The sequence below is a fragment of the Cynoglossus semilaevis genome, chromosome 12, assembly GCF_000523025.1.
Source record: "Cynoglossus semilaevis isolate Cse_v1.0 chromosome 12, Cse_v1.0, whole genome shotgun sequence".
NCBI classification, from domain to species: Eukaryota; Metazoa; Chordata; class Actinopteri; order Pleuronectiformes; family Cynoglossidae; genus Cynoglossus; species Cynoglossus semilaevis.
This window is the reverse complement of record NC_024318.1, coordinates 6047436-6066769: the sequence shown is the minus strand read 5'-3', so window position 1 is coordinate 6066769 and position 19334 is coordinate 6047436. Positions and strand designations below refer to the sequence as shown.

The 19334-nt window shown below is 41.0% G+C and overlaps 2 protein-coding genes across 10 annotated transcripts in view; one reads left to right on the top strand and one right to left on the bottom strand.

Annotated features, from left to right (window-relative positions):
• Positions 1-28: 28 nt before the first annotated feature.
• xpo5 (exportin 5) lies at positions 29-9905 on the bottom strand. Its single transcript, XM_008321739.3, is given in 34 exon segments — positions 29-713; positions 968-1132; positions 1393-1530; positions 1733-1840; positions 1937-2031; positions 2130-2192; positions 2561-2664; positions 2768-2814; positions 3232-3329; positions 3513-3583; positions 3585-3647; positions 3753-3849; positions 3935-4035; positions 4178-4359; positions 4437-4539; positions 4622-4821; positions 4936-5025; positions 5113-5154; positions 5249-5404; positions 5506-5621; positions 5725-5853; positions 5944-6034; positions 6270-6395; positions 6482-6565; positions 6686-6776; positions 6894-6938; positions 7021-7097; positions 7575-7760; positions 7857-7883; positions 8018-8200; positions 8318-8455; positions 8590-8662; positions 8753-8874; positions 9625-9905. Coding segments are annotated over 34 exon segments (3663 nt in total). The 5' UTR covers positions 9727-9905; the 3' UTR covers positions 29-563.
• Positions 9906-10737: 832 nt separating this feature from the next.
• LOC103387204 (apoptosis-stimulating of p53 protein 2) overlaps positions 10738-19334 on the top strand; it is a 31305-nt gene continuing 22708 nt past the window's right edge. For all 9 annotated transcript variants that reach the window (XR_003051393.1, XM_025061183.1, XM_017037475.2 and 6 more), the window contains exons 1-2: positions 10738-10855; positions 11154-11312. Coding sequence is in view for 8 of the 9 variants with exons in the window: in XM_025061183.1 (XP_024916951.1) it covers positions 11286-11312 (27 nt within the window). In the remaining variant the exon portion in view is untranslated. The remainder of the gene's footprint in view (positions 10856-11153; positions 11313-19334) is intronic.

The window sequence follows — 19334 nt, the reverse complement described above, 5'->3', positions numbered from 1 at the left end:
TTATATTTGAATCTGAAATACTTGTTAGTCCGCTCTATCTTGGGCAAAGTCTGACCTGAGATTCCTCTAACGTATCCTTCAGAATCAGAAACTAATGTTCAAGCTTATCCAGATGGAGTAAAATATTATAAATAAACAATATTTCAGGAAAACTTTATAATTTCTCTCTATTTTCCCTCCTCGCCCTGGAGTTACAGCCACGACAGCAGCATGATTTTAACGCCCAATCTAGTGACAATTACTACAAATTACACAAACAAATTATAGATAGTGTGACACGTGCTGTAAAAAGCAATCACTTAAATAAACATGGCGCCACACTGTTTCAGAGAGTTGGTTCCCTGAAATCAGACCATTTGTAATCTTGTATTTTTTTTCCCCAACAAAATTGCCAAGCAGGGCAAAATGTGGTTTGGCTCCAAAATTGAAAATGAAAGATGAACAATTAAAACAGAAAGTGTTGACAGACATGTAAGGTAGCGACGCACCGTCCTAGCAGCAGAACAAATGAGAGGAAATTACGGTTTGATTCTGTCTTCAGTCAGTAGATTGTCTGTTTTAAACTAAAGGCTTTTGTTCTCTGGGGAGAAGAGAGCTGCCAAGCCCAGAGGTTCACTACTGTCTATCAGATCCTTCTCTTGCTTGGGCTTTTTAAAAAGCGACGGAAGATTCCGGATATGCACCTCTTTCCTGAACTGCTGGCACAGGGCTTTCTGTTGGCAGAGCACAGCAAGAGAGAGAGAGAGAGAGAGAGAGATAGGGAGGAGTTTAAACTTAGCTGTTGGTGATGTACAAGACAGAATTTCATTAGATTGTAAAGCAAGTTAGATTTACAACAGCGCCAGAGTCACAGTGCTGAGTAGTGACTTGCACTATTACTGCCTTCGACTCTGCTCGCTTTCTGACTGCCTTTCTGCAGCGTTATAGTAGCAGGACACTGCCCTCTAGTGACTCCATGTGGCATTACCCCCACAGCTCCAGCGATGAGCTTCTTGAACTGGTCTTTCCTCCTCTTTTCTCCAACCTTCTGAGCATTGGGATCCATTAGTCTCTCGTCATACTGGCCCAAAGCCTCCAGGCTGATGTTTGGGATCTGAGCCATGACCATTCTCAGTTCCATGTAACGCGGCCGCTACCAGGGACAGGACAGAAAAATGGACACATTAGAACATGAGCAACAGTCTCTTTATCAGATTTCATTACAGCAGCAGTCTGCACAGTTTGAATTGGGGGACTATTTGGAAACAAATACAGAACCGTCTGAATAGTAGACAAGAACCCTACCACTACATCACAAGAAGAAGAAAAAAAACAACAGGGTTTTATTTGTTTTTACAGTATACCCACCAAAAAATTGTGCCATTGAAGTAAAATATTTGCATTTATCCTCACCAGGTTTTCATAGATGAGCATGGCCAGTTGTGAGAGGGCGATGTAGCAGACTTCATGCTGCCCGTGAATCTGAAGACCTCTGAGGACGCTGGTTAGGAACCATGTGACAGCCTCAGGAAGGAGGTTACCGCCCATTACCTGAAAGAAAAAGAGGGAAGAATTATTTAAATAAAGCAACATTTAAAATAAAAATCACAAGTAGTGAAAAATAGAGATTTAGATTTTAGTGGCTGTCTTTCAAGACTTTAACTGACTTAATATGTTTAATCAAGACTCAACAGCTCACAAACAACTAGAAACTAATGTCCCCGTTTAAAACGGCAGTCACAGCGCCACCTACCTGTCGTAGAAGGGCCCAGCAGATCATGGAGGCGGTGCGGTGACAGTTGGTTGTGTCTTTCCACGACAGGGAGTTGTAGGACAGAGTCAGGAGGGACATGTAGATGTTCTGGGGAAACAACAAGAACAGTGGTTGGTACACGGTGTCCAATACTACTGCGAGTGTACTTTTCTCTGGCAGCGATGTGATGCGTCTTTGGCTGACCTCGTGTTTCATCAGACATTTCCCCAGCTCAGTCAGCTCTTCTGTGGTCTGAGCAGAAGACGCTGTCTGCACTGAATCCATCATCATGTCCTCCTCTGCACGAGAACATTTCAAGTGTAATAATACCTCAAATTTGGAATTTAAAGAACAAACAACTCAAGTACAAAATTAAATGTACTATTGTGACACCTACCATCTATTTCTTCTTTATTTGCTGCTGCTGCTTCAGGCAGTTTTTTGGAGATGCAGCTCATACCTTGAAGACAAGGTGAAAGAAGAGGTGTTGTAACTGCACATAGGCAAATTCCATTATATTTGAAACAACTGTACATGCAACAGAGTCTGACAATGGAGGGATTCCTTCAGAAAACAAAGAACAACTAATCTAATCTACGAAACCATCCAATATCCAGGGACCATGACATATAGTAGGACTTTTTACCTCAAGACTAAAAGTGTAAATTTCAGTCGGTGCTAAGTTCTAAGCGGAGTTTTTGGACTTTCTCCATTGTCAACTTGAGATGTTTTGAGCTCAAGTCAATAAACAAAATAAATAATAAAATACAAATTGTCTTTGGGGAAAAAAAGGAATATTGTGAGATTGTATTTTTTTTTTTAACTTACTGAGTAGATCCATTACTTCCCTCGTGAGCAACCGCACCATCTGTTCCTCCAGCATCTCCTGTGTCACCTGACTCTCTTGACGAAGAACCTGCTCTTCTTCATCACTAAAAAGGGGGGAAAAATACAAAGTTGTTACTTGATAAACATTTGAGCAATCCGAAGACACGTAGTGAACACCGACATTAAAATCCTTATCTTTAAACTTACTCCACAGACGTTCTCTGGTTGATGACCTGCCACTTGACGTTTAGTCTCTGTAAAAAAAAATGAGACAATCTTAACAAAATAAACTCTCGTGTCACGAGTAATGTGCACTTAAAGTGCAAAAAACATAGAAAACGTGTTCAAATGCTACAGTGTTTCCGTGTACCTGTAATAGTTTACCTGTTTCTGTTACTGAATAGCAAACATCCTGACATTACTATTTATTTTTAATATTTCCAAATATCTGTATGTTTTAAATTAACCCATAAGACGGATGACAGAAGTAGACAGACAGGGACATCAGACGTGAGCGACACTCAAAAAACCTGAGCACTTATTAAGTCCTAATACATTATCCACTTAACAAACAAGTATATTTTAGGCATATTTTTCAATTGTTTCAAGTAACTTTCAAAAGTGTGAGTAAGACTGATGTAGCCTAAGTTTGTATTTGAGGAGATCCAGACCTGCTGCATGTAGGCAAACAGAGGGCCCAGCAGGGGGCAGAGTAGATTGTCGTAGTACTCCTGAGGACACCACTGCACCAACTGCCTCACAAACAAGCGTTGCACTGATTAAGGAAATTGACTGTTGAGCTCAGATGAGTTTATGTAGCGTTATATCAGTTAATTAAAATAAATATATATAATATATAAAAAGTTACAGGTTTGCAAATGTACATCGTCAAACTGCTGTGTTAAGCATGGCAATAAATTTAAAAAAAACAGGAAAATTAAATGCAGGATATGAATCATAGGGCGAAGTCTGTGGTCTGGCACGTGGTCCAGAGAAACAAAAACAGAGCCAGCTATTTCTAGGCAGCCTCTCGATCGTGTAGAAACCCTGCTGAAGCGACAATCCGACATTTCCCAGAATGTGGAAGCTGCAAAGTTTGAACAGCATTGCAGGGAGAAGATTTTACTCTGAAGCAGCAAGTTTGATGTAGATACAGTTGGTGACAAATTATCAAAAAACAAGCTTTTCTTACCAGTTTTCATACACAATGGCGAAAAATCCCTGCATGCGCTCCAGGCTGGTTTTGTAAACAGGGGCGTCACATATATCCACAGGATTGTGAGAGAGACCTGGTGTGAGCACAAATAGGAAAGGTTGGATGAAATTCCTTTTCCAGTTATTAAATAACATGTTTTTGCCACAGACTGCACCAACCAAGGGCTGTCATCTTGTCTGCCTCCATCATCTCATAGGCTTGAGAAAAGGTGTCACTCAGACGAGCCATGTTCTCCGGGAGGAACAGACTGTTGAGAGTCCTGCAAATGAGGGGTAAATAAAATACAGAGTAAGGAAATAAGAAAAGGAAATAGGAAGGAAAGGAAGAGTAAGGAAATAGGATTGAACTCTGGAAAGAATAAAAACATTGTTTAAATCTTTTTTGAGATTTTTTTTCTGTACCTGATCAGAGCCAACAGATTTGGCAGAAACAGTAGAAACTGGGAAGAGCAGGGGTTCCTGTAGATGGGGGCTCCAGCTGAAGTGAGACCCACCACGAAGCCGCCAGACTTCGCTTCCTCCAGGTTTGCAGGCCAAGTGGCCCGTTTGACGACCCCCATCATGGCATACAAACAGAAACTGACCTGGACCAAGGACAAAACGACTGTTTGTAGCACACCGACACGCTGATATCAGAGTCACAATCTGAACGCCAGCTTACCCGCGACCTGTTAAGGCCTGCTGCGTCTGCATCTGCACTCTGCTCAGCGATGACCCGGTCGACTCCGACGTAGGACAGGAACATGGCGGGGTCACTCAGAACTCTGAGAAAAGCCAGATGACAGATCTGTAATTTGACGTGGTGCCAAAATGAAACAACAGGAACAACTGGGAATGGACAGCAACCTTCTCATTTCATCTGAGGTCCACTCCGCCAACATCGACGCCATCAATTCATTTAGAAAAGCTTTCTGCTTCTCAAAGTCTTTGAACTGGTTACTGATCAGCACGAGAGCTTCCATCAGTGAGTATTTCTCCATGTGATTGAGTGTCCCGTCGCTGGAGAACAGGGTCTTCACATGGTTGTAAAACACTTCAAAACAAGGCTGCAGAGAAAATGGTTTATTTTAATTATACAGCAATAAACTATTTATTGATAATGAGCATAAGAAGCTAATAAATGTAATGTCTTCTATATATCTATATGTGAGAGCCTTTACCAGAATGATCTGTGGGTAATCGCGGCACATTCTGATGATGGAAGAACACGCGTGCCTTCTCACATTCTTGACAGCTTTTGGCCGAGGAACCTAAAGACAATTTTAAAATTATATTATGTTGTTGACAAATGAAAATAATGAAAACCTAGTAATCTGCTTAAACACTTCATATTGTACCTTGTTGTCCTGACAGACCTCAAATGTGATGGCTCTGAACAGCTGTGGAGGGAGAACAAAATGTAAGTCCACTTTCACCTACGTTTAAGACACAATTCACGCTACCGAAAAAATAAATGACATCAACTTTGCCAACCTTGTATAAGATCTGTGTCAGGAAGTGAGGTCTGTGCACCACAAAAGGAAAAAGGGCAGAGATGTTGGTGAGCACACAGGACAAGATGAGCGGGTCTTTGCTGTCGTAGTTCAGCACCACCTGCAGCAGCTCCGTGCCCTGATCTATCGGCAGCTTCTACAAGTTCACAGGCAGAGACAGAGAGCAGGAGTCTTCACACATCAGAGGACAAGCAGCATGTTTTTTTTCTTCTCACATGGCTTTATTTAGACCGTTACCTCCTCTTCCAGAGTTTTAAAGATCTGTGCCAACACGCACTCCATGAAGATGGTCATTGCGTCCCACTGGACGACAGACGGAGACAGCAGAGAACACAGACCCTCTGCAGTCTTAACTGGTGAAGTGTGTGAAGAGAGAAGTTGTTTCAACAAATCTATCAGCAGCTTTTTTGCAACTTACACTCACAAGGGTGTGAAGGAAAAAAACCAACAACTTACATTTGGCATCTCCAATATCGATAGGGCTGGAAATCTGGTAGCGTAACCACTCTGCTGCGATGTGAAAGGCCTGCAGAGGAACAATTCGACATGCGCTCCTGATGGACTCACCCTGCTGCCCTCGGAAAGCTGCTCCGTGTAAAAAAAACAAACAAATAGTGACAAAGTGCAGAAAACAACTCACAACAGTTGCATTGAGACTGAATTAAAAGGACTTACTGTTAAAAAAGAAGTTGAAGTCCTCGTCACAGTCGAAGTCCACACGTGAATACTCACAACTAGGATTATCATCTCTTGATGGAAAACCGGTCTAGAGACAAAACACTGTGGGTCAGTCTTTCATTTTCTACTGGTAATTCTTTGTCAGGATCATAGGGGGAGCTGCAGTTGATCCCAACAGTTACTGACTGATTCTGGATGGTAATGTGCAGCCTGGCCACAGTAGCATCATTCCCCATCATGTTATTGCACATTTCTCTAAGCATTCCTTTTGCCTTTTCACTATGCACTGTCTGACCTTGACTTGAAAGCATCCACCGTCTCACCTTGACGAGGTTGACCATACAGGCTTTGAGGTATTTGACGGCCATCTCCACCACCACTGCATCTTTGGACAGAGACTCGTGTCTGAACAAAGCTCCCCACGTCTGCAGAGTGGATGACTTCAAAAACTACAAAAAAAAAAACCCAAACAGATCAACTTCCTACATACTCTAATGGAGTAGTAGTTAATTAATTTTTTTTTATGTCTTCTTACCTGACTTGGATGTTTAGTGAAGGACAAAAGGGCTTCCATGTACTTGCCAAGATTTGAAGGAATTCCGATGTTTACTTCTGAACCCTGAGGAGATAAGAGATGGTGTTTTTCTTTTAAGTCATTAATCATACCCAGATGTTTGAGGTAATAAAATAATGAACTGCATTTTCTTACTTTCCCGTGTTAAAATGAAAACAAACTCACCACCAGTGACAAGAGCTGTCCTCCCAGAGCACACAGGACCTGACACAGCCTTTTCAGGAAGACATAGCGGCGTTCCACCACCTCCACCGATCTGCACGTACATTATACAAGCACACTGTGAGTGGCAGGCGGTTGAATTAAATAGTTGGTTTTTTTAACTTGTTTTGCATCCGCTTTTCACAGAGAGTAGATGCTTCAGAGTACGTACTGAGACTTTGTGGACTCCTTACATGTGGCCAGTCCATCTGCTGACCTGTGAACAGACAGAACGATTCAGTGGTGCTGAAATATGTTACGATGAAGAGAAAATGATGAGGAGAATTGTGAAAACTCACTGGGCTGCAGAGAGGATGTAGTGTATGGCTACATCATCAAACAGCAGCATGAAAGGCTTTCTGTCATCCAACTTGCCCTGGGAAAGAAAGACGCATCTAATAGTAAATAAAATAACTAACTGTGAACATGGCTTGTTAAAAAAATTGTCTAGTAATACAGCCAAACACTTAGAGCACAGATATAAGCTCTAAAATAGAGGAATCAAACACATGGACCGTGGGCCACTTCTGGCATACGAACCCCCCAAAATCCAGCCCACATCTAGATGTTAAAAAAAAATTTGTATCTCAATTGTTTCGTTTGCTCATGCATGAATTGTGGCAGCAGTTGGCCTCAGCTGATTTGCATTCAAGAAACCAGCTTTTAAAGGAAGATAAGAGCTTAAGAAAGTCGACTGGGCTGCTGTTAACTTTTGCATGTTGGCACAGTACTACTGTTTACTCTTGTAGCAATGGATTAATTCTTTTATTTTTTAATGTATGCAGCTTTTTTAGAGCTCAATATGAAGCACAGCCATGAGCTCAGCTGCGAACATCTCTTCTGTGTGACCGACCTTCCTACTGATAGCGATGAGCAGGCACTCTGCTGCCTCCAGCTGCAGCTCTGGCTCACTCAGCAACACACACAGGATCTCTAAGAGACGGCAGTTTCCAGAGGTGATGTAGAACAGGGACACCCAGTCTATGTAGCCTGCCAGTGTGTTCAGCGTAGCAACTGCCACTCGACAGTGTGCTCTGGCCTGTGTATGGGGGAAAAGAGAAAAGAATGATGCTGAAGACATCACAGTATGTTTACAGAATCTCTTTGAATGTAAGGAAAAGAGGTTTTTCCTCACCTTTAGTTCACATCCTGGTGATGCTTTCTAGACAGTACACACAAAAACCAAACACATGTTAATTTACTATAGGAACTGTAAAGACTTGATAGTGACTTATTAATAAATATATGTTTGGTATACGATGTATGGTGAATATTTAACGTCAAGACCACACAGACCAGTTTACGATAGTCCTCGACATTAAGCTGCAGAATCGCCATCATGAAAGTGAAGATGCTCTCCATGTTTTGGGTCAGTGTCTGCTGGATGTCTCTGCGTCGCTGTGAGGGCAACGTCTGGAATGTGATCACGTCTTCTGCCAACCGCAGCAGGATCAACATCACCAGTTCTGTCTGTGCCTCCTGAGAATGATAGAAGATACAGATGTGCGTAGCAGCAAGTTAACTTTTATTAACTTTTAACTTTTTATTATATTAAACTTATAATAGGTGTACGATTTGTTAGGACAAACATCTTACCCCTTGACCAGTGAGAGCCTCCATCTCTTTCAGCATGCCTGGCCACTGCTGAGGCCATTCTCTCTTGATCATTTCCACCGTGATCCTGGACAGGACATCTTTGATATGACTCTCCTCCTCCAGGACAGAATGAGTTCCCTGGTGTAATTCAAAACAAAAATACCAGATAATTCTTAGTCATACAGTAAAACTAAATGCAAAGCCACATGGTATTAAGCCCCGGGGGGGTTAGGCCATGTTGTTAGAGGTTCAGGTGTTGCTATGACACGTACTTTCGATAACAGCTGCATGGTGCACTCCTTTAACTCCACTTTCTCTCCCTGCTGCATGTCGTTCCATCGGAACCTGTGGGGGAAGAATGGTTTCTGTGAGATATGAGGCTGTGAGCATTAATTATCAGTTCAACTGTATTATTAAAAGTAATATTAAACTCACTTGATGATGTGCTCCAGGATTTGGAAACCAAAGTGTCTTACTACAGCAGGTTGGGCTTTGTCTGCTAATTGCAGGCCACATGGGATGCATAAGGAGTTCCCTTCTTTAAATTCTTCACAGAACTGCAGGCAGAACAAGTGTGACTTATTTGATGATCGTGCTTTCTACATGTGGTGACTAAACCCTCCCACTTTGTTTCACAACCTTGCCTGTAGCCGTGTCTATAGTCACAAAGCATTTGACAGTTTACTTTTTATATGTACATTTAGGGTGAACATTTCAAATAATTCTTAAATTGCAAGTTCCTGCACAGGAACAGTGTTTGTTCGACCTCAAGAAATTGAAAACTCAATCTGTATGTTGAAAAGAAAAACATTTTTCAAGTCACCCATGTTCAATATGTGTCATCGTCACAAGGTAAACTATCGCAGTGGCGGACTCATTTTTATCGCAATAATATCGTGTATTTAACTCAATTTCTAATCTCCAGAGGCTGCAATTAAAAACATAGCAGACTAACTAAAAAATCTAGCTAGGTGTTCCATTATAGCATCATCTGGAATCGCGATTATACCGTAACAAAGAAATTAAGCTTTAGGGTTTTTTTCCTAATGTAAACATTCCCACAAGTAAATGAATGAAGCTGAGTGGACTGAAATGTTGTGATGACGTGATGATCATGAAGTCCCTATCCTCAGCATTCAAAGCTTCTAACAATATCATCAATGTAAACTTGGCATAGTTTAACAATCGTAACCGGCAACATACGCTTCGCTGTTATCAAATTAACAAAAACTTCTTATCAAGCTTCGCGCCACTCGGTTCCACTTTAACAACAGGAGCAAGCTAACAGTCCACAGTGACGATGCTACCTTTAAGGCCTCCAGTCGGTAAATTTGGTTCGTTTCCGGATCCATCATCACATTGACAGCTTTGATGAGCTGCTCACACATGGCAGCCACCTGGTCTGCCATGACTTCAGGTAGGGTGTGTGACACTGTGAAGGAGAGGAGTTATAGCTCCTTATGCAAAGCAGGCGTACAACGAGAGTTTCCTTCTGCCCACAGACAGACCAACGTGCACAAAATGTGCTGCTGCTACCGCTGCTGCCGAGCGGCTTTGATCCTTTCGCTCGCCGTAACAGTAGAATTCTGGGATGTGTAGTTGAGGTGCCATTTTGGAAAAGATCGTCTCAATGAACAGAGAAGTCACTTCTCGAATGTTTGAGATTTTGTGGTATAAAATATAATTTGTCATTTGAAATAAGGTTAGCATGTATCGTATAATAAATAGAATCCACTGCAGCCCTTGCAGATTTTTACTAGTTTCCAGTAATCCAAGTCCATGTTTTTACAATGATAGTTTTTAATTACAGCATTTGATAAATTTGTGTCTTCATTACTAGAAATTTCATTACTAGAAATTATTCTGTGTTGGTACGCTCTGAAACTACTTACATTGTCAAATTTGCTGAGTTTTACTGAGATACAATGTAAAGGTAATAGTTATTAATATTTGAGACGCAGAACACTTTCTGTGACTTTTTTCAAAACTCTGGAACAATATGATTGTATCAAACATTATTATTATTATTAGTTGCTGTGGTCACGTCTTATTAAATGCGCATGTTAGTTCTTTTAATTTACGCAAGAAATGTATAAAACGTGTTTTATAAGTAAGATACTTTTTTTAAATCACAGCATGAGTCACCACATGTCAAACAGCCACTTGATTCACAGCTTGTCAATAAATCCCCACCCCTGATTAACTTTTAAAGCCCCCTCCTCAAAAATAAAATAAAACATTGATAAAAAAAGATTACATTTGTGTACATATTGAACTATTTAAACTGTCTGTTGCCTGTGTTGTGTGACGTTGAACTAATGCAGGCTAAAAAGGAGTTAAATGCATTTTTATTTGTTCAATCTTTACACCGGACTGGTCCGGTAGGTGGGCGGCGCTTTGTGTTGTAGCGGTGGGCGGGTCTTAAATTCCAGAGTGGAACGAGTTTCCTTCAGAGACGTCACTGTGGGATCGACGGTGAGTCTTGGAGCAGTGCTGTCAGGCGACGGACATTCGGACTGTTTGTTGTCATTTCCTCGAGTAAGTACACGATGGAATTTACCCACTTCCGTCCCTTCATATCTGTATGTGGTCGTAGTATTAACCTTACGTCAAAAAGTTTTGATTTCAAACCGTGCTATGCCCGACGCAAGAAGCACAAAGTTGTAAAGCGATGCTCACACACAAGTACAACCGAAACTTTGGTCGTGAAGGCCCTGTTGCAACAGGTCCACGGCATAACAGACTATATCGGCGTTTATATTTTATGTTTTGTATGTTATTTTTATGTTTTGTTAAACTACAACTAACCACTTGTGCTTTCTGTATTTTTACTTAGGACGGGACTCCTCCAGGCTGTAAACGGTAGCCGTACCCGTCGAGGGTTGAAGGCTGCGAGATTAGAGAGGTGAACAGTCCCAGTGCTTTCGTCGAAACTACCGGTGGATTCATGCTGGCTGTTGGAAGCTAAATGCGGTACGAAGCTAAAATGATGCCGGTGAGTTCTTGCTTTACCAACACAACAACACATTTAATTCCTCCGTCAGGTATAATATTAGTCTTTTCGGCTACGTATTGTCGCACTGACATTGTCGTAGTGTCACAGTAGACCACCTGGGCATTTAAATGGACGTGACTACTTAAGGTGGCTTTTCGGTGTCATTACTGATGCAGGACAGACGTGTGTGTGTTGTAGGTGACATCATGTATTTACATAATGACATAATCCTTCCTCTCATGCGCTATAGTTTTTGAAGTGTCCAATAATTTCAGTATGCAAACACTTCATCCCTCCAGAATCCGTGACAACCACTAAACTAATTTTTTTTTTTAATTTTATTCTAATATAATGATTGCTTAAAAAGGGTGCCTGTCTGAACATTATAGGATACAGGATGAGGTTACATGGTGCTGGTTTTATTTTATATATTTTATTTGTGCATGAAACTGTATGAATGATGAATATGTTATCACCTGCTTATTTGTAAAGCGATGAGGATTATGCACATTTACAACACTTACTATGACCATAAACAATGTTTATTGTACTTAACAAAGGTCATTAGTTTACATTCGCTGATTATTGGAGACAGCTAGTAGAGAGTGAAAAGATGACAGGCGTGCAAGGAAACTCACTTCTGGTGTGACTACAGTGTTCTGTCCAATTTTAGAAAAATATGGGGCATTTACCTTAACATAAGGAGGCTCTACTTCACTATAACTCCCAGCCATTCATTTTTATTCTCTTATAATAAATACGTTCATACTGCTTGGAGCAAACAGCAAGGTTTGCTGCATCTGCCAAGTCTTGCTTGGCCTCTGGCCATGTTGCAACTATCAACCCCATCATCATCATCAGATCATTGCTTTTGCTGCAGTGCAAGCCTCGAGCCTTCACCTCTTACATTGGGTACTAGGCTGGGCGCATGTATTTACTGTTTTAAGTAGATTATAAAAACTTGGTGGATTTCTTAAAGATACACATTGACTCATTAATTTAGCGTTCATGTTTGAGGGTTTAGCTCTCAACTTTGTAAAGTTATTGACACTCTACAAACTTTCTAACAGATATTGACCATGTAGAGGGTACACAACAGTTGTCCTTGTCAGTGCAAACCTGTAGCTTCACTAAAACACCTGGATCATCAATCATCTTAGCAGTGTAGACCGAGCCACAGTTGAATGACTCTTGTTTTGTGCGTGACCTCAGTCTTTTACTGGCTCATAGTCATTTATTATAGTTTTCTTACCCCCTCTTATAAATGACCAATCAAACACAAGATGTATTGTCCCGTTAGGCTACATGAGACCCTGGTAACCAGCTCCTCCTTTTTTTTCCTCAGTATGAGAACATACTACAATATCTGTGTGTGCATTTCACTGAGAGACTGCGTCTGGTACTCGCCTGATAAACACAAAATGGCCTCTATCTGGCTGTGTCTGATGTGAATTATTGTCTTAGAAATTACGCACAGAGCCGGTGACCCTGCACACACAGGGCAGGGGCTCGGGGGTAGTGAGAATGTAATGCGGTAACTGCCGGCCAGATAGGGTAAATAGGGGGGTCACTGTTTTCTGAACACAATGAGCTGCCTGGACCTTTAACAACATGTTGTGGAGAGGACATTGTGTGTTTGTGCCATGCCTGTGCTGTGACAGTGTCCTGATAAGGGATGCTCCACCTTCTATTTGACCCTAGTTGGGTATAAACTCATTAGCCAGCGGCTTACTGTTGTCTCTGCTTCAACTTGTGCAGGCACTACAAACTCAAAGTGGTATAAAAGTGTTGCAATTTAAATTTAAAACAATCAAATGTGTGTTTCACTTACATGACAGACAAACTGAAAAAACAATTTATTTCATGCTAGAGTCAAGATTAGGGAGAGCTACACATGCACAATTTCCTTATCACTTTCTCATTCCTCTCCCATGGTTTGAGTTGCATGTTGTGGAGATTTTAAAGCAGATATCGTTTTTCGCTCCTCCTTCCTGTTTTGTTTTTTGAAGACTGACCACACACGGTCAATCTGTCTCAGAGTTGACAGACCTTGTGGTGGTGTCAAGACAGTGTGGAAGTGAGGAGATAATCTGGGAAGCCTGGTTTTGCTGTGAGTGTCAACAGAAACTTGAGTAGGCTTTATCTGCGGCCGCTATAGCCTTTGTGTTTACCTTGTGGGAAGAGTATGTGGTGGTTACGTAAGCAGACTGTCACATTGGTGAAAGCCAAGGACATCCGGTAACAGTGCTTTGATTCCACAGGCCATAATGTTGGACTGTTTATTGATTGTATTATTGTTGATAGTCATTATGAAAGTTATTAACACTTTGGGGTAAGATATTTTTACTGAAGTAAGGTGGAAGTCCTTCAAAGTAGTTGTTAACTTAATCTGTAATTAAAGGACCAGTCAATATGCTCTGCACTGCACCAGTGTCACAATAGCAGCATAACATTAGCCTAGTTTCTGTATAGAAGGGTCACCATTGTCACAATGTTGAACAGGTTTCAACTCTGATACCTTAATCCCTGGGTGACTCAGTTTTGAATAGCGGTATGACATTTTATAGTTACTGCATTTTTATAAATAGCTCTTTATTTAGAGTGAGAAGAATGTGACATCATCGCATCTTATTGACCAACAATCCTTATTTTCTATAAGTAATTAGGCTGATACTTAATTTGACACCTTTCAATAAAAATATGGCCCTTTGGCCTTAGTAATCCAATGAATTTTCAATTTAAGAATTCTTTAATCTAAGAATTGTCTTCCATTATTCCCCTACAGGTAAAAAAAACACAACTGCCACGATCTCTTTACAATTCTGAGGCTTGGTCATTTATTTATAGAATGGTTTGATATCATTTCAGACTGTATCTTCCAGGTAGTGTTCCCTTGGCTTTCTTTTTCTTCTGTTCATCAGTCACCCATCATAAGAGCAGAACAAAAGGAGACATGCTGTCCCTACTTGGTAATATTTGACACTCATTTCTCCGTGAACCTAGATAAGCTCAGTGTAAGAAGTCAGATCAGGAACAGAAGAATATTTCCAGAGTGCAGACTACGAAGTGATGGTCTAAGTACTGCAATGCAGACTGGGGGAAGAGGTTGTTCTGATCCTAGAGTCGCAACTGGCTGCAGCTACAGTGTGTAGTTTTAGCTGCTTGTTGTTGTTTTGTTTTTTTTGCAGCTGAATGAAGCTCGTGTGAATTGTGATTCATTCCATGTTCTGCTGCTTGTTACCCCTGACCTTCATTCACCCCACTCAGTAACTGTAATGTTGTATAGTAAAAGAAAAATGAGTGAGGGACTAAACCAGAGGTGAAAAGGAGTAATGCATCAAACCATCAGGGATCATTCTGCTGGCTGGCCGATTTGAAGGACTGCTAGGCTGGAACTGTGTCAACCTTTGAAGCTGTGGCAGGCAAATGCACCCACACACAAGAGAGGGATGTTGCTGCAGTGTCTTAAAAAACTTGCTGTAATCAGATTCTGAGGTGACTCCCTCAACAGGACCTAGTTAAATCATTCGCTTGCTACAGCAATATGTGTAATTCACATTGTGGGTGGACAGGAGACCAAACAGTCCCTAAGGTGAGACCCTCCACCCCCCCTTAGGCATGGTCAGACGTATGTCCTCTAAAATCTCCTGCTGTCACACAGGGTTATCTCCATTTGTCACATCCACCTAAAACTCATTTGATTCTTTCTTTCAACAGAATACATAATACACCAATGTATCTAAGAACACACAAGTTATTGTTCAGTGAATATGGGTTTAATCCTTGTGTTGTCCTTGAGGTCATCCTCACCTCAAATGATAATTTACCTTTACTCTATGCAGTTATATCTATATGACAACAATGTCTATTATCTATCTTTACTTTTACTATTTTAATGCTTTGTGGCAGATGTGACTCATATTTGCTGTGTTGGTCTTCGTGATATGGCAGTGTAATTGAATTTTAGTGCAATCCCCCATGATCCTTTTACACTCTATACAATTTGAGTTACAAAATGGGGAAACTGCAATGGTAGACGGTCTTTGATTGGGTCTTAACTCGATATGTGTTCAATTACGTTATGACAAAGGTGAGTTGAAACACCAACATGATAGCACTGACCTTTACAAGGACACAGTGGTCTTGGTTGTTTCTTAAATGCTCCGCTGCTCCTTCGATATTTGTATTTATACAAACGTGTTATTTTCTGTTTACCTGCACCACTGCTGCAGTGCTCCTTCGTTATAGAAAAAAAAATCAGAGTGTGAGACACACACACCAACAAAACATTCCTTTTCTTATTGGTTCTTGGTACAGTGTTGATCTTTAAACTTAAGTCACTTCACAGTGCTCTGTTTTAATAACAGGAAAGGCTTGAAAAGCCTGTTCCCCTGACTCCAGGGGCCCCTGGTGTGAAGGCTGTGACTCTGTATAAACCACAGAGTGAAGAGCTACAGTTCATCAGTATCCTACAGGTAGTCAGTCGGCCGTGAATCAAAAATATGTGAGATGGAGAAATGTCCCTAAAGGCTTTCATCTACTACCACTAGCCAACACCAGTGCAGATCTTTCAAAGGTCATACATCAATGGTGAACACACTGTTTTCGGTGCAGGGACCTGGAGCAGCCATGACTGTGCAGCTCTATGATTTTTTTTTTTTCCCACATCTCTTTCAACAAGTCAAATAAGTGCTGCCATCTGCAGTCACTCTTCTCCTCCTCGTATGTTTTTAATACGGTTACCTTTCTCTGATGTTGCAGCCTTTCATCTCCCTCTTCCTTCCCCATCTTTCACATGCTAACACACACTCTCACACACCTGTCTTTGTTCAGAAAAATAGTTCAAAGCAGTCGCCATGCTCCTTGTCTTGGCTTTACTTCTGACCATAGGCCCAAAACAACCTAATTACATGGATGAATAAAACAGTTTATTAACACGAGGTAATATCTTCCCATGAGAAACTCCATCTCTACAGTGTAGCTTATCATTCAGGCCTGCGGCGTATCCATTTTCTTCTAAAGCACAATTGTTGCTTAAAGACATTGGGTTAGGTTAGCTTATGGTTGTGATTTTAAAGCCAGAGATTTATGAAAGGCTATGAGTTGTGTTCAAGATTAGCTAAATCCCTCAGTCTCCGGGTCTAACCCTCCATAGCTGCTCATCTTGGAGAATATCTCCACGATAGGCTGCTGTGTTAAAAGGCCACAGTTCTCTGCCCTGTCCATAATAATCAGTTTGTGGTTCTGTGCTGTTAACACCACACCCAAGCCCTGAAAGAGACGACCTGAACTTCAGCTGATGCTGTGATGGAAATAGAAATCTATCACTTTTACAGAACGACTGGGGAAGAACGTCTCCTACTTCAATTCCCCGGAGGGATCACTTGCCGGGTCTTTCAGGTACAAAGTGAAGTGCAATTCAGCAATTGCTTCTGTCTTTCACAGTGGTAGACAGAAAACAAGTCGGACTCATTTTTATCAAGCCCTGTCATCAAGAACCATACAAATTGTTACCACTCTGCTTCCTGTTTGTGTAAGGTAATCTAGACTGATACTTTGTTCTTTTTGTGCTGCTGTAATCTTCTTTCAAATAGATTCAGTTAGGACTGGACGATTATCACTATGTAACTTTTCATAAATTTAAAACATGACTGAACACAACTGTTTTATTTCTATCTAAACTTATGATACGAACACATGTAAGTAAAATGTGAAATTCAATTCACTAATACAAAACAGTCAAAATAGAATAAGGATAAACAATGTGCTAAATTAATAATAAGTAGAATTCCAGTATGAAATTAAAAATTGCCTTGCTGCTGCTGTTAAATGTTGCATTCACTTGGTTTGGTTTGGTTTTTGAGTGATTGAAAGTAATTTGAAAAAGGCATCCAAGTCACAAGGCTAATATGCTCTTCCTACATTCTGTTGCCTGGGGGCCCATCTCTGTTTTGGAACTTGACATGTTTTGAAGTTTGCCTGCAGGAGGTTGTCTGGGTCAGACACGCTAAGTACATTAAAAACACTCCCAACACATTCATGTGAGGTTTGACAGGACAGGTCTTGGAAAAAAATGAAAGAAAGCACTCAAATGCATATTTTAAAAATGCACACATTTTTAAAAAGGGGATTTGTGGCTGTTGCTCATCATACTTATGAGAGCCTCACACAACATGATATAATTAATAATTTAATAATGAGGTGGTTTTAATACATATAAAACATATGTTGACTAAGATGCTAAGTGCACACACATGCACTGATCTGGTAGTAATGTTAAAAATTAAACTTCACAAATTGTTTTTTGTCTGACACTACTTCTGCTTAAACTTCAGCATCATTTGTTCCTTTCAAAGCCATCAATAATCAAATGGTGATGGAAATGGATTACTATAATAACATGACTTAAAACATGTTTACATAGCACGTGTTCAGTGTCCTAGCTCATAAGTGGTGGCTGCAGACAGATGAAGGTCAGCAGCAGCGTGCTAACTCATCTCGATGGAGCACAGGATTGTGTGGAGGTAGTTCTGCATCATTGAGTTTACTGCTGAGGAGGATGTGATTTCAGTGCAGACATTGCCACTCCCAATACTCATACCCCCCGGCCCTATTGTCACTTTCGTTCTCAGTCATCCTCCACCCCATCACTCTGTTGTCTCACTTGCACTAAATATTAACGCAGTCACCCTGCACTGCTGGAAATTTGTGATGATGTCAGCAACACCTCAGTGATTTTTGAATGGTTTTTTTAAACCTTTAGTTAATTGAGGACCAAATCTAAAAATCAGTAGTTCTGACACATTCCTGTGTAGTGTGACTAATTCCAGTTTTGTAACAGTATACTGAGAATTGTGAAACTCTTCTGATTTAGGAGGCTTTATCAACTGGTTATCCTTTATTTCACTGGGTGGTCTTTCTTCGCAGAGAAGCCTGTTTACAGCTCTCTGCGCTGTAGATTACTGACGAGCATGACTCAATGCTGATTCGCTCTGTTCATTACAATCCACAGAATTGCATCCCCATGGAACAAACAGGTTGAGTCAGGTCCTCTGAGTCAGACCACTGCCCGCCTCTTCTCTCTCAGACGATGACCGGGAAAAACAAAAAGAAAAACACCCCCGCGCCCCCTTTGGTTTTGTACGTTGCTCAAGAGATTTTCTCATAAGTCACCTGCACACTCACTGGGTTCAGCTCATTCAGAAAAGTCAGGATAAAGCCTCTTAACTTTGAGTTTTCTTTTTTGAACTTTTTTCAGCTGCCTACATCCCTCTCCCCTTATAGTTGGGAAGCAGTCCAAATACTTTTGTTTCTGCACCACGGCTACAGCTGCTCTGCACACTCACAACCCCCCAAGCCCTTTGTGCTTTTGACCCTATTGACCTAAGGTTCCCACCGTGGCTCCTGTAAACTCCTACACTCTCAGCAGCGAGGAGAGAAAAACACAACAGCAGTGTCTGTCACTGTTGAGTGGTCATAAAGACGTTAGCTGAAACGGTTTAGAAATTCACCGTTACTAATCATTAACCCCTGAAGATTTGCCTATTTATAACTTTGCCTATTTATAACTTAATGTTTACGATAAGTATTGCAGTGTGACTCCCAGTTATATACAAAACTATTATTTGATGGCAACACTATTTACCTGAAGAAGTATAGAAAGAATTTGTAAGCAACAAGGTGAAGCTGCCTTTGTTTCAGTAAAAAATATGACAGCAATGCCAGTGTTTCGAGAAATGCTTTTTGACAGCTCAGTTTTCTCCTCAGTGTCAATGCCTTTTTTCTCCACCATCCACAGCTCAAGGCTTTTCCATTCCACTTCTGTTTGTGACAGCCTCAATACGACCTGCCATTTCTTTTCAGACGGTGCAGAACATGTCTCCGCCATCTGTCAGTCGCACACTGACATACAAATCCTGCTTCTCTTCAGTCTTTAGTGGTGTATTCCTGCAGAATACTTGGCAGGGATATAAAGTGTGTTTGTGTGTGTGTGAGGGATCTCTCACCGTGGTGACAGCACTT